We start from the raw sequence: 13,047 nt of genomic DNA on the forward strand, positions 1-13,047 counted from the left end.
GCGCATCTCGAGACATGCCTCGTTGTAAACAGCGTTAAAAATCATATCATTGCGAATATTTTTTCAAACTGGGGTGCGTTTGAAAGCTTGTGCATATTGGATTCAATTTATTTAAAAAAATGATATGTCAGTATTTGAAAAAAATTAATTACAGTAAGGAGAAAGTAAAAATTCAGAAAAAAAAAAGGTTTTTTCCTAATTTTTGTTTTTGAGCCGTTTTTTGTTATTTTACGCTTGGTTGATTCAGACAGCTGTTTGGAGTTGATTTCAGGGCTTTGCGTGCGTGTTGCGGCGATCTTTGTTTACAATTTGATATGTGTGCAGCTGAATTGGGCTTGAAAGTGGGTAGTTAGGGCCTGTAAATTTGACTTGATTTGCTTGAATATAGTGCTGTATCAGTCAGTTTGGCTACTATTAGTGGTGACAGCAATTATTTATCACGAAAACAACTGTTGTAGAAGCCTTTTGACTCGAGAAGTTTATGGTTGCTGACCTATATTTTGATTGTATTTGGTCATCAACTGTATTTATATTTGTCAAATGATGGGAGGATTTGGCCTCATAAATGGACAACAAATACAGAAGAATCAGTGCAAAGTTCCTTTGGAATGCTTGGAATTGTGTTTTTTCTGCTAATTTCTGTGAACTGTGTTTCAAAATTTTACATGTTGTGGTGTAATGATACATAATAAACATCCCATGTACAAACACTTGAATGCATTATGTGTACAGGTATTGGAAAAACATTAGAATAAGTCAGTAAATTGGAAAGATTACCAATAATTATTATCAAAAACAAGTTTTATACCCTCAAAAACATTAATTTTGTCCTTTACTACAGTAAAACAAGAAACTAAAATTGTTCATTATGACGTCATGGGCTAATTAATGACCTCATCGAAAAAACACACATCAATATTTTTTTAAGGAATTGTTTGTAAAACAACTTGGAACTAATAATTGTAACGAAAAACATAAATAAACTGCAATTTTATGAAAAAATATAATTGAAATGACGTCATTTCGTAAGTAATGACGTCATTGAAAAAAAAAAAATTAAATTGTAGAAAATTTTATACCCAACAACTTTCCCAGAGAAAGTTTTGCCTATCTTCTATCGATTTTGCATAAAACCTTAAAGAGCAAGAGCATGTCTAAACCATAATTTTTGTGAAAAAGAATTCAGCAGTTAAAGCAGTGGTTCTCAAACTTTTTTGACCGCGACCCAAATCTGGGCCGTATGAACATCTCACTACCCAAGCCTCAAACATCAAAAATGTATCAACGAGACGGACTACAATTTCGAGGCCATCCTTAAACGCTAATTGTTACATCTCCCGTTAAGTTACCGGGATGCAAGATTAACTTCTTATTATTTCCCGTGCTATGACGTTGCAATCGCCATGTGCGTAACAGTAAAATTGGAAGGCTATTGTCTGTATGTTGTAATGATTGGTTCATTTTACTGTACAACGTGGTCGAGTGATGTGACTTTATTTTGCCTTAAGTAAATTCGTTTGTGTTTACTTATTGCAGTAATAGTTCATTTGTGCAAAATTGAATCACCATAGCGCGACCCATACTTTGAGAACCACTGAGTTAAAGGGTTAAGTACCAACTACATATATATATCTGATTCAATTTGGACATCGTTTGAAGTTCGTCCTATTTAATGTTTTTTTTAGTAAAGAAGGGGTAAAACACAACAATGGACACCCATAAATAGCAAAATCTACAAGCTGACCAAATTTAATTTATTTTGAACATTGTAAAAACTAGAAAGGTGGCTTTCTAATATACTTCTATTTTATATATTCCATATCCTATTTACCAATTAACTACATACATTATTTGATCTACACATATGATTGTTTTTGCAGGCAAAATCGAATGGGTCCCGTTATATTTAGATTCTTAAGGAAAAGCTTTTAGAAAGCATTTACCCAACTTTAAAAAATTTGTCCGCATTCTTTTTGCATCATTATTGCCATATAATTACAAAAAACATTAATAAAGAATGGGAAAAATACCTTCAATTTAATCTCGTGCTTTGACCTTGATATTGTCGTTCAAGGTCAGTTTTTTAAAAAAATTCCAAAAATAAAAATGTACGTGATAAAATAAAACGACATAGCATAGCAGGGCAAAAACAGCTGATTTCTAATCACCGTAACGGCTTTCTCGCAAAAACGTCGGACGTCAAGCTGAGCACTCTTGCTCTGCATTCACCCACCTTAATCGTAAACCAGTGAATTACTCCCTTTAGAGTTAAGACTTCAATCTGACTGACAGTGTACACATATTATCTATTCAAAAAACCTTTCGTTACCATAAGCGTTACAAACCAGCGTTAGGCAAAAAAAAGAAAAAAATATACAATGTGTCCCCTTCATGTAAGGGGACCTATATTAAGCTAACAAAACAACTGTAATCTTTCTTTTTAATCACACAATGACTTTTAAAATTATGTTTGACAATAAAATAAAATTTATGTCTTACTTGTCAATTGAAATGCTGGAGCAGTGCTAGTTGTGGACCCAGCCACAGCAGTAACAACTCCATTGTTGTCCGAAGGTTGTAGGGCAAATATTGTCAAACTAAAGCTGTAGTATGATGAGTTTAGGGCTATAAGGCTGTTTATAAAAAATATATATTTATATTTAAGTGATTAAGACATTTACATGTTAATTATAACTAGAAAAGTGGTTTTCCTATATATGACAAATATTGTATCCTCTTTATCCTACCTCATAATTTACACATACCATTTTACTTCCCAGTATATATAATTTCTTTTCCAGGCAAAAATGAAATGTCCCCCAACAAACATGGACATGCAAATTTGTAACAGTAATAATATGTTGTGAATATATTATTCAAAAAAACAAACCTTAATGGGGCTGTAAAAACCAGTTTCACAAAAGTTAAAACTTTTCCTAGAAAACCCTTTTAGTATTGCAGACACCCATAAATAGTAAACATATTTTTTACATCAAAGGTAGCTAAATTGTTTTTCACTTAACTTTGTTTCACAAAAGTTTAAATCATACATAAGCCATGAAACCTTTACCAAAACTACTACAGTCATGCCTATGAAGTTACCACACTATAAAAGTAAACGAATTTAAACACTTTTTCCACAGTAAAAATAGCATTTTAATTAAATTTATACAATGTAACAAAATTAAATGGTAACTTTGTTTTAGTGCATACACTTAGGCCAGGGGTTGCCACCCTTTACCAATCTAGGAGCCATTTGGACCAATTTCAAGAACAAAAAAATATGCTGGGAGCCACAAAAACATTTTTTGTCTCAGGATATTCGACTTATGTTGTTAGCCAGTTTCTTGCACATTAAATGATCTGTTGTTTTTAAATGCTGATTTTTATTACTTTGTGTAACACATACTGCCAATTTTAAACAAACATGTATTACTTCCCGCGCGCACACACATTTTTTCTGTATTCTTTTTGTATCATTTTGTCATACAAAAAAGTTGTTCTTCACTGGCCGATCGCGGTTTAGGTATCGAACAACCCTTTAAAGATCTTGTGACACCTTTTTTAACAGCACATAGTCCTTAGTGATTACCAATAACAGTTCTCCAATTCTTTATTTATCTTGTGTATTGTTTCTGGAGTATATGTGTAAAAGTTAAAGAAGCTATGTTGTGACAAAACAATGATTCTTAACTGTGTTCTGCGTTTTCTACAAGTTAACCTTCAGTTGTCAAAAGGCGGTCAACTTATCAATGACCGTTTAATGACTTTTTATTGCATCTTTGGAAAACATGTAGTTTTTTACCTTCATGTTAATCAACAATGTTTGCCTGAAATGTAGAAAATCGAAATATCGTTTTAATCACTTCAAAGATATAAAACTTTCGCTAAAACGGAAAATACGTGTGCTAACTTAACTAGAAAGGTGGCTTTCTGATATACTTCCATTTTTTGTATTCTATATCCATTTTTCAATTGACTATACACATCATTTGATTTACAAATATGATTGTTTTTGCAAACAAAAACTCATGGGTCCCCACAAGCGTGTTTGTGCGGATTTACGATAAACAAATGTTGCAGTTATTTTTAGATTTTTAAAAGCAAATTATTAGAAAGCATTAACCCAACTTTAAAAATGTTTTGTCCATATTCTTTTGCATTAACATTGTTATATAATTGCAAAAAAACAGAAAAAAACAATGGAAAAAATACTTTTAATTTAATCTCTTGCTTTGACCTTGGTATTGACGTCCAAGGTCAATTTTTAATCACAAATTTTCTAAGGAAGCCTGAACAGTATTATAGATACTATCAATTAAAAAGCCATTTGCTGGTATACATAAGAAGGGTACACATAAGAAATTGTTTTTTACTTAACTTTGTTTCGCGAGTGCCATTGACCAGTAGTAACCTCCCACAGTGCATGCGCCAAATAACCGTTTAATGACCTTTTGATACCGTTTTTAATACCATGCAGTCCTTAGTGTTCAGCAATACCATTTTGTGTAATTTATACATGACTTAAGTTTGGATTCTTGAATTAATTTGTCAAAAATAAAGACGCTACGGTATGACAAGAAATCTGACCTTTAGTAACCTGTGGTCATGCGGCGGCCAACTTGACAACAAACAGTGTATATTTTGGACTATAAAGGTAATCATTTGGCCAATTAAGGCAAAAAAATTCTTTAGAATACCTTACATTGCAAAAGCATGAAACTTCTAGATTATGTCCCATGTAGTCAGTATGGCCATTTAAAAATTTTACAGTTCGGGGGCCTGTGGGTGAACTGCTGGGTCATTCTGTATTAAACTTCTGGAGGATCAAGTTCGGATTAATAACTAACATGTGTCCAAATTTAAATAAATTTGAAGCACTCTTTCTTTACCAAACGAGTGTTACAAACCAGCATTAGTCAGAAAAAAGAAAAAAAATAGGGACAAAAACAATGTGTGTCCCCTTCATGGAAGGGGTCCCATAATAAAACCATGAAGCATTACTGCTCTGATCTAATCATCAAAAAGACTGCCTCGAAAAATGTCTGTCCACACATCAAGCAGCAATCTCCCGCTAAGCATTAAATCGCCACAGTTGTAAACTAGCAAATTACTCCCTTGGGCTTTCCAGTGTACACATATTATAAGCTGTAATAGGAACCATTTGGCCATAGAGCCAAAATTTGAAACACTAAATGAGTAACCCGCTGCAAACATTTTTTTTTCTTACATTTTTACATTTTAGCCTATATAACAGGCTTGCATTTCTGACCTAAGAAACTGGAAAAAATAAAACGATTATTTCGGTGTTAAAGAGGTGCAAAAAGGGTGAATCCAATAAAAAGTTAGAAAGTTATTTAGAATGCACCAACCATCAAAGCATGAAACTCATTTATCATGTACTTAGGTCAGTACACTCATTTTAAGAAACATAGTGTTTTGGGGGCCTGTGGGTGAACCGATGGTCATTTGGGGTCAAACTTCAGGAGGACCAACTTTGGATAAATAAATAACATCTGTGCAAGTTTATATAAATTTGAAGCATTTTTCTTGACCAAACAAGAATGGCGGGAAAAAGTGGGGAAATGGGGATGCTCCATCCCGGGAAATCGGTCACACCTGCAGGATATTTTTAGCTCTTTGTGTATAAGACGAACACAAAAGTCGAAAATAAGTTTTGGGGTGCAATAACACAACAGCGCCACTTTTTACTACTGGTTACACCCGGCGATGCAACGAAATGTGACTAAAAAATGCTGCAAAACGTAGTTCAACACACAAGGTGCTGAGTGTCTTTGTTCGCATTGTGTGTGTGTGTACGCACGAGCACAACAATATGCATTTATTTCACGACAATTATAGCAATGGCGTGATAAGCTGCGTTACTTTTGTATTCCTGTTGCGTATCAACTTGGGGAATTTACCGAAATATGGCGGGAAATTTTGGTGGCTTCCCGTGAAATTTGCATTTTTTCCAGCCCTGCAAACGCTTATAACAAACCAGCGTTGGACAGAAAAAATATAGACAAAAACAATATGTGTCCCCTTGATGGAAAGGGACCCATAACAATGTATCATGGTTGTACTAAACCAGCTGATTTATAGTCACAGAAAAGACCGCCTAGTAAAACTTGCTTTAAGTAGAGACCTCCTGCTCTACATTAATCACCATAATTGTAAAGTTGAAAACCAATGAATTACTCCCTTGGGACTTCTGTATGTCCAGTGTACACATTGTGTACATATTATGGACTGTAAAAATATCACTAGGACGATTGTTCTAAACACCAAACAAGGAACCCACTACAAACAATTGTTCAAAATTTCACAACATTAAGTCTTGTATTTCTGACCTAAAGGTCTGGTAAATAGGGATGTTTCAAGTGGAATAACTGGGTATTCTTGAATAACTGTTTCGAATCCAGAAATTTGAATCCAATTAAATATGCATATATATATTTAATCTGGACAACAATGAAAGTAAACCAATTGAATACGTTATGAAACATATTTTTTCATTTAAAATGCAATGAAACAAACTAGCAAAACAAATAAAATCCACTATAGAAAAAATCGCACCTCTTCATTAAAACAAAATACCCCCAAAAGTACAAAGACAAAAAATATTTGAACAAAAAAGATATATGAAAAATGGAAATATATATTTAATTTGGTAGTTTTTATTGCCCTTGTAGGAGTAATGTAAGCGTGCTGAGGTAATTTGCTTTTAGAGGAGTTTCCAGAGTGCAATTTATTTAACTTATAACAAATGTTCCAAAACAGGCAGCCTGTAAACAAAATTGGGACATTGGGTCACTATTAAACTACTTGTGCTTTTGCAGCATTTACTCACTACATTTTTATGTTTGTCGGGTGCAGAAATGTCCCAAACGTCATGTGTTTTTACACTGGGCATGACTGATTTTTTTAAGGATAGTTACAGACAATCAAAAGCTTGGAAAAGTTTCTCTTTGTTGCCTAATGCAAAATCGTTTCTTTCAAAGTCAAAATCGGAAATCGATGAAACAACGACATAGTGTTGCAAACCGCATCACACAAACGTAGTCACTGACTGATGCATAACATACAAGCTCCACATACTAACGGTTAAGCACGCCATACACCACCGTCGTTATAGTGCCTTCTGACTTGACGCATACGTTCTTTATCGTACTTTGCGATGGGTAAAAACACAGGGCGACGACGCAAACAAGTACACATGTGTTTACATTTTTCCAAACAGTCAGAGTTCCAATTACCCGATATAAACGACAAAATTGAATTCGAATCTCATTGGATTATATTCTACTTTACACATCTCTACTGGTGAAAATGGATGCATCTGAGTAACTAACTAACATGTGTGTAAAAAACTAAACAAGTTTGAGGACACTTTCTTAACCAAACACATGAAACAAACCATTGTTAAACAGAAATATATAAAAAATAAATATAAAAGATATGAACAAAACAATTAGGCCCTTTAGGGGGGCCCTTCCAATGTTTGGAAAGGGCACCCAAAAAGACAGAATTCAACAAATATCACTTACTTAAAACCGTGAGTTATCTCAGTGTACGGAGGATTGTAGCTTGTTCTTGTAGTGATAAAATTGTGTGACACAATGTCATCCTGAAATATGAAAAGACAATTCCAAAACTTTTAGAAGTATACATGGCATTATAAAAAACATTTTCTACACGTTGGTAGCAACAACTACTAGAGGATTGAATGCCTTTCTAAAACTGATGATCCAACTGTTAAGTTACACAAGTCAAACACGTAATGGCATAAATTATGCCAGGCATTTACCAATTACATGAACCTAAACAACATAGTTTGATTATCTGCGATTTAACATTTATGACAAACATTACGTATTTGGAGGGTCATAAACAATATATATATATAACAGTACCTCGTTTTACATTTAACATTGTTCAAATTTCAATACAGTTTGACACTTTGATGTTTGACGTGGTTTTTAACCTTATTTTGTTTCTTTTTAACCTTATTGTTGATGTGGACCACCTAAAATATGTTTAAATGGTTAGACTAATAGTCCGGCCTGCTTGGGATTATCAGGTCAAACGAAGCAGAAGCAGATGGCACATCTACATAACCATATCTAACATCTGTGAAAATTTCATCAAATTCTTTAAAGATTTGATGCCAAACGTGCACAGACAAACTTTACTGAAGAAAAAAAAGATTGAAATCACAATGCTTAATTAATGGTATAGAAAGAAATAGCTGATCACTAATCATGGAATAGACCGCTCAATTAAACGCATATTTGTGTATACAGCAGAGACCTCACGCTTTGTATTACAATGCCACATTTGTAAACCAGTGAATTACTCTCTTGGGACATTTGTTTAGTGACTGACTGTACAGTTTGCACATATTATGAACTGTATTAGTAACCACTTTGTAAGGTAAAATGTTTATAACAGACAAGAAACACACTACAACAAGTGTTCAAAGTCTCAGCACAATAAAAGATGTGTTAATAACTTGGGGCAAAGGGGTAAAAAATGCCTAAAACCGACTTAAAGTTACAAAGTCATTTAAAACACTTTGCGATGCACCAACTAACAAAGTGTGGAACTCCGGGATCATGTGCCATAGTAGGTAAAACTGTTTGTTTTTTTTACTTTCACTTTTTGGGAGCTGTAGGTGAACCACTGTCATCCACAGTCTACTACTTGACTGGGTAACTAACTAACATGCAGGGTTTTTTAAGGTTTGGTTTGGGTGACCGCTAAGTAGTTTTAAGAGACGGCATGTGTTTCATTTAAATACCAAAAAATAGCCATATTTGCTTAAACGAATTATTTATTAGGCTACTGGCAAATTTTGGAAAACCGCTGGAGAAATAAAACACTGCTAACATGTATGAAAATTTGAATCAGTTTTAAGCCACCTTTCTTGATGAAATGCATTGACCAAACCAGCTTTGAACAGGAAAAAAACATGAACAAAAACGAAACGGCTTACCTTCATATAACTATAAGCAACATTTGTAAACTTAGAATGTCAATTTTCTTGAACAATAAACAATAAAAAAACTGAAGGCACTACATACATTAAGCTTTAGTTAGACACATACCCCATTAAATTGCCAAGAAAACAACACACAGGCTCCACGCGTAAAGGCTTCTGCACTCAGTGTAACAGAAGTGCCATACAAACTGTTAAAAGCTCCTTCAATAAAAGAAACTTCCTTTCCAATGCATTGATCTGAAAAGCAAGAACTACTGTAAAGATTACTTTTCAGTTTGTTGCCCATTTACATTTTCTATATTCTAATAAATAATACCAGGAGTATCTCACATGAACATACAGCCACATCATTTTTATCTTATAATTCCTACCCATGTCAATGTTTGATGTACATTGTTCAACTAACCATACTTATACTGAATACAGCTCCTCAAGTGCTTGAATAATCGTAATTGTGTTGGCAAAATACAGGCTAAAGTTTCAACGATTAATTCTTTTTAGGTCAACCTTCTTTAAAAATGAACAGATTTCAATTTTTTTATCACACAACCAAGATTAAATGGTTTTTTTAAAATTGACAAACTATGACAAATCATTAATATAAACTTTAAGAAATCTTGCTTTATTATAATTTCAAGAAATAAAAAAGCAAAATTCTAAGTTCTGTCACAGCTTAACACAAAACCATTAGTCAATGTAGAAGCAAAGCTTTGAACAGTCTTCTGGGTCTAAAAGTAGAGATATTTGACAATTGGTTGAATTAGTTATAAAAGGTACATATAGTATTAAAAATTCCACCAACCTACCAGACGTTTGAGAATTAACTTTCAATAAAAAAACACTAAACACCAGCAATATAATTCTTTTGTCCATTTTTTTTGAAAACACTTTAAATTTACCTGTAAGAGCAAAGCAGAAATAAAAACTACAGATAAAATACTCTTTTGGGTCTAGTGTGCAATTGTACGTACATAGGTTAATGACGTCACAAAATCATGAAATTACGTCACAACATAGTTGAGGTCATATGATGACGTCATGCAAAATTTTACGTCTCTATGAAGTCACTAACCCTGTTTTTAACAACATCAAAAAATTTGACGTCACTCATGCGAAGCCTTGCTAACCACTGTCGCAAAAACGTCGAAATAAACTGCCGAACTATAGTTAGGTACCATAACAAATTACAACTTAACTGGTGAAAGACCAACAAGTAAGCCGCTATGAAACTAAAGTGGTAAAAAAAATACGTCGAAGTAAGTGTCAAATTTTAAGTTCCACAAAAGCTTACGATAATTAGCACCACAAATAAGAGTATTAACAAAACACACGAAAAAATACAAAGCATTATATCTCTGTCGATATTGGGTTCTTTCTTACCTGTTTCATATGGAGCGCCGTTGTCGAATAATTTAGGTTGCTGCAAGATAGCTAAGTTGCTGCAAGACAGCTATCTTTCGTCGCAAGTTACCCGGTGCATTGTGGGAAATCGAAGCTGGTTCCGGTAACGTGGTTGTAATACCCGCGAAATATGATGTTTAATCCTTTTGCTCCAGCGTTGCCAGGTTGCGCTTTTGTCGCCGAATTGGGCTACTTTCGACCTCGAGTTGCGGGATTTTTTCATGAGCTGCGGGTTGCGCCTTTTTGGGCGGGTTTGTAAATGACATTTTCTACCGTATGACGAGTAATGATTGCATCATTATTGTAACATGGAAAACGTTGTAAGTTCAATTTCGACAAGAAAAGAACCAATGAAACCGCCGAGCGTCGGAGATTTAACATTCAGCTGAGCAAAAGAATGCTTTTAGTCCACGCAATGCGGTGTTCATTTTTCAAACAAAGAAATTTAATAAACGCCTTCGTTGTTACCACGTAACAGGAATTGTCTCTTGGCAAAGACCCCTGTTTCAAAGGTCATTTTACTTTGTTATTAATGCGAAACATGTTTATTTAAGTAGAGATTACAAAACTTTAAAAAAGCATGAAAAGTGGGTAAACAGAGTGTGTTCAATACAGTGTTACTGGAAACAGCTCAATTTCACGTGAACAAAAATTAAATGCACAAAAATTATATCTGAAACGGAGAAACCTGAATAAAACAGGTAAAAGCAGTAAAAATCAATTGTATTTCAGATATTTGTAAAATTGGACTCCTTTTGACGGGTAAAGTTGCGCCTTTCCACAATTTGACCTGGCAACACTGTTTTGCTCATTCATATCGTTTCATTGCACTTGAGTGCGTATGTATTCTGCTATAAGTACATAATAATAGCGGTTTGGATTGTATGATGGAATCCAACGATAAATACGTGCAATTAGACTTGCAAGAAGTTGTAAATCACTTGACTTCAGTTGTTACTACACTATCAAGGCAACAAACGGGACGCGTCAGTGCTAATACTTGTAACTCTTGCTGGACAATCAACTTCCAGGAGTGGACAGGTACATCACCAGGGGACAAGGCAGACAAATAATGTATGTAAAACCACATGCTATAGATTGCTAAGCATGTTTGTATCTGTTTATACCCGGGATTACTACGGCAAAATGCTTTTGCTTTATATGATATTTGTGATGTAGGCCTATTGACAGAATCCAACTTTTGATAATGACAAAAATGAACCAAGTCATTCCACTCTAACAGATAGTGATGATGATGACTTTCAACCTGTAAGCTTGCATGTTTATATTTGTATTTGGATACATGCAAAAAATATTATACATGGTTTTTGTCTGTGTTAATAGGAGCGGAAGAAAGTTTTCCGTCCATTTCATTCATACACAGGAAAAAGATACACACCAACTGCAATCAAAGGAGGTCTTAAACTATCTCTTAAAAATAAACAAAAACAATGGTACTGTTCAAGGACTGTGGTGTGCATACCGCTTCAAGAGTTTTCCCAAACAATACAAATAATGAATGGTGAATGATTTATGGCTATACCAAGATGCCAAAACAAATTAAAAACATTCGGTTTGCACAGTGTTTTGCAAATTAACAATGCGTGGAATGCTTGTATTAAATACTAAATATATATATATCTGCACAAGCGATCATCTTGCAATCAAAACTGTGGAAATTGCAATTAACCATTGTGACTTGGTATGTTAGTTTTACAATTGCCATTCATTCTTTTGTACATTAACCTAATAAATTAAACTTCATTCTTTAGGAATGCAATGATACTCCCACCAGTTCAAAAGGCAATGTTTTAGAAGATACATCAAATGAATGTTCTGAAACCACTGCAGAATTTCCAAATTTTTTAGAAGATACAAATTTGCAAGTTAAATCTTTTTTCTGTAGTGAGTATGTCAATCTCATTGCGAGTTGCAATGACGAATTTAATTGTTCAAGTGATAACAGTGATGGGGGACATCCAACAGGCCATTCAAGAATCTTTGCTTGCAGAACCATCCATATCAGAATCAGTTACATATGTATTTATATTTCCTTTAATTTTTGTCAATAATGTACACTGTCACCAACGAATATTTACATTGCAGAAAATCCCAAAACAATGTCACCGCAGAACATGAACAGTATAATTTTTGAAGGAAAACAAAATAAAAGATTTCTTACTCACAATCCGATAGGTAACACTTTAAATTTTTTTTTTTTTTAAGCTTTTGTGTAGTCAAATTCTAAATCTCCCGAGGGACTATATGGAGGCTCTAACGCAGGGGTGAGCAAACTACGGCCCGCGGGCCGCATGCGGCCCGGCAAAGGAGTTCATGCGGCCCGCAAAATGTTAGTAAATTTTATAGAGAATGTTAGTGACGCTGAATAGTATTATGAGCACAGCTGCAAAGTTTTAAAAAATACCGGGGGTGCGACTTGCCGATACCTATACCATGGGCAGTATCTGTACCCGTACCATACTTACTTTGGAACTAAACACAGATACTTTTTGCGTGCTTTAGCCTGTTGTTTTTGCCATGTTATTTTGCAAATCGTCACTTGACACAATTTCTTGCTTCGATAAAGGTAAATAAAAGTAAAAGCGATTCACGTTTTCAAATACAGCCCACTTTGCACTGTT

General features: G+C 34.2%; 2 protein-coding genes across 3 annotated transcripts in view; one reads left to right on the forward strand and one right to left on the reverse strand.

Annotated features, from left to right (window-relative positions):
* LOC145214989 (uncharacterized) overlaps positions 1-9,908 on the reverse strand; it is a 20,279-nt gene extending 10,371 nt beyond the window's left edge. For both annotated transcript variants that reach the window (XM_080083641.1, XM_080083640.1), the window contains exons 1-4: positions 9,811-9,908; positions 9,111-9,241; positions 7,551-7,630; positions 2,500-2,633 (exon numbers count right to left, since the gene is read on the reverse strand). In XM_080083641.1, the coding sequence (XP_079939767.1) occupies positions 2,500-2,633; positions 7,551-7,630; positions 9,111-9,241; positions 9,811-9,877 (412 nt within the window). In that variant the 5' untranslated portion in view covers positions 9,878-9,908. The remainder of the gene's footprint in view (positions 1-2,499; positions 2,634-7,550; positions 7,631-9,110; positions 9,242-9,810) is intronic.
* LOC145213425 (uncharacterized) overlaps positions 1-13,047 on the forward strand; it is a 102,205-nt gene that overhangs the window by 74,260 nt on the left and 14,898 nt on the right. The window lies entirely within an intron of this gene.

The sequence above is a fragment of the Phallusia mammillata genome, chromosome 2 (genome assembly GCF_965637545.1).
Source record: "Phallusia mammillata chromosome 2, kaPhaMamm4.hap1.1, whole genome shotgun sequence".
NCBI lineage: Eukaryota > Metazoa > Chordata > Ascidiacea > Phlebobranchia > Ascidiidae > Phallusia > Phallusia mammillata.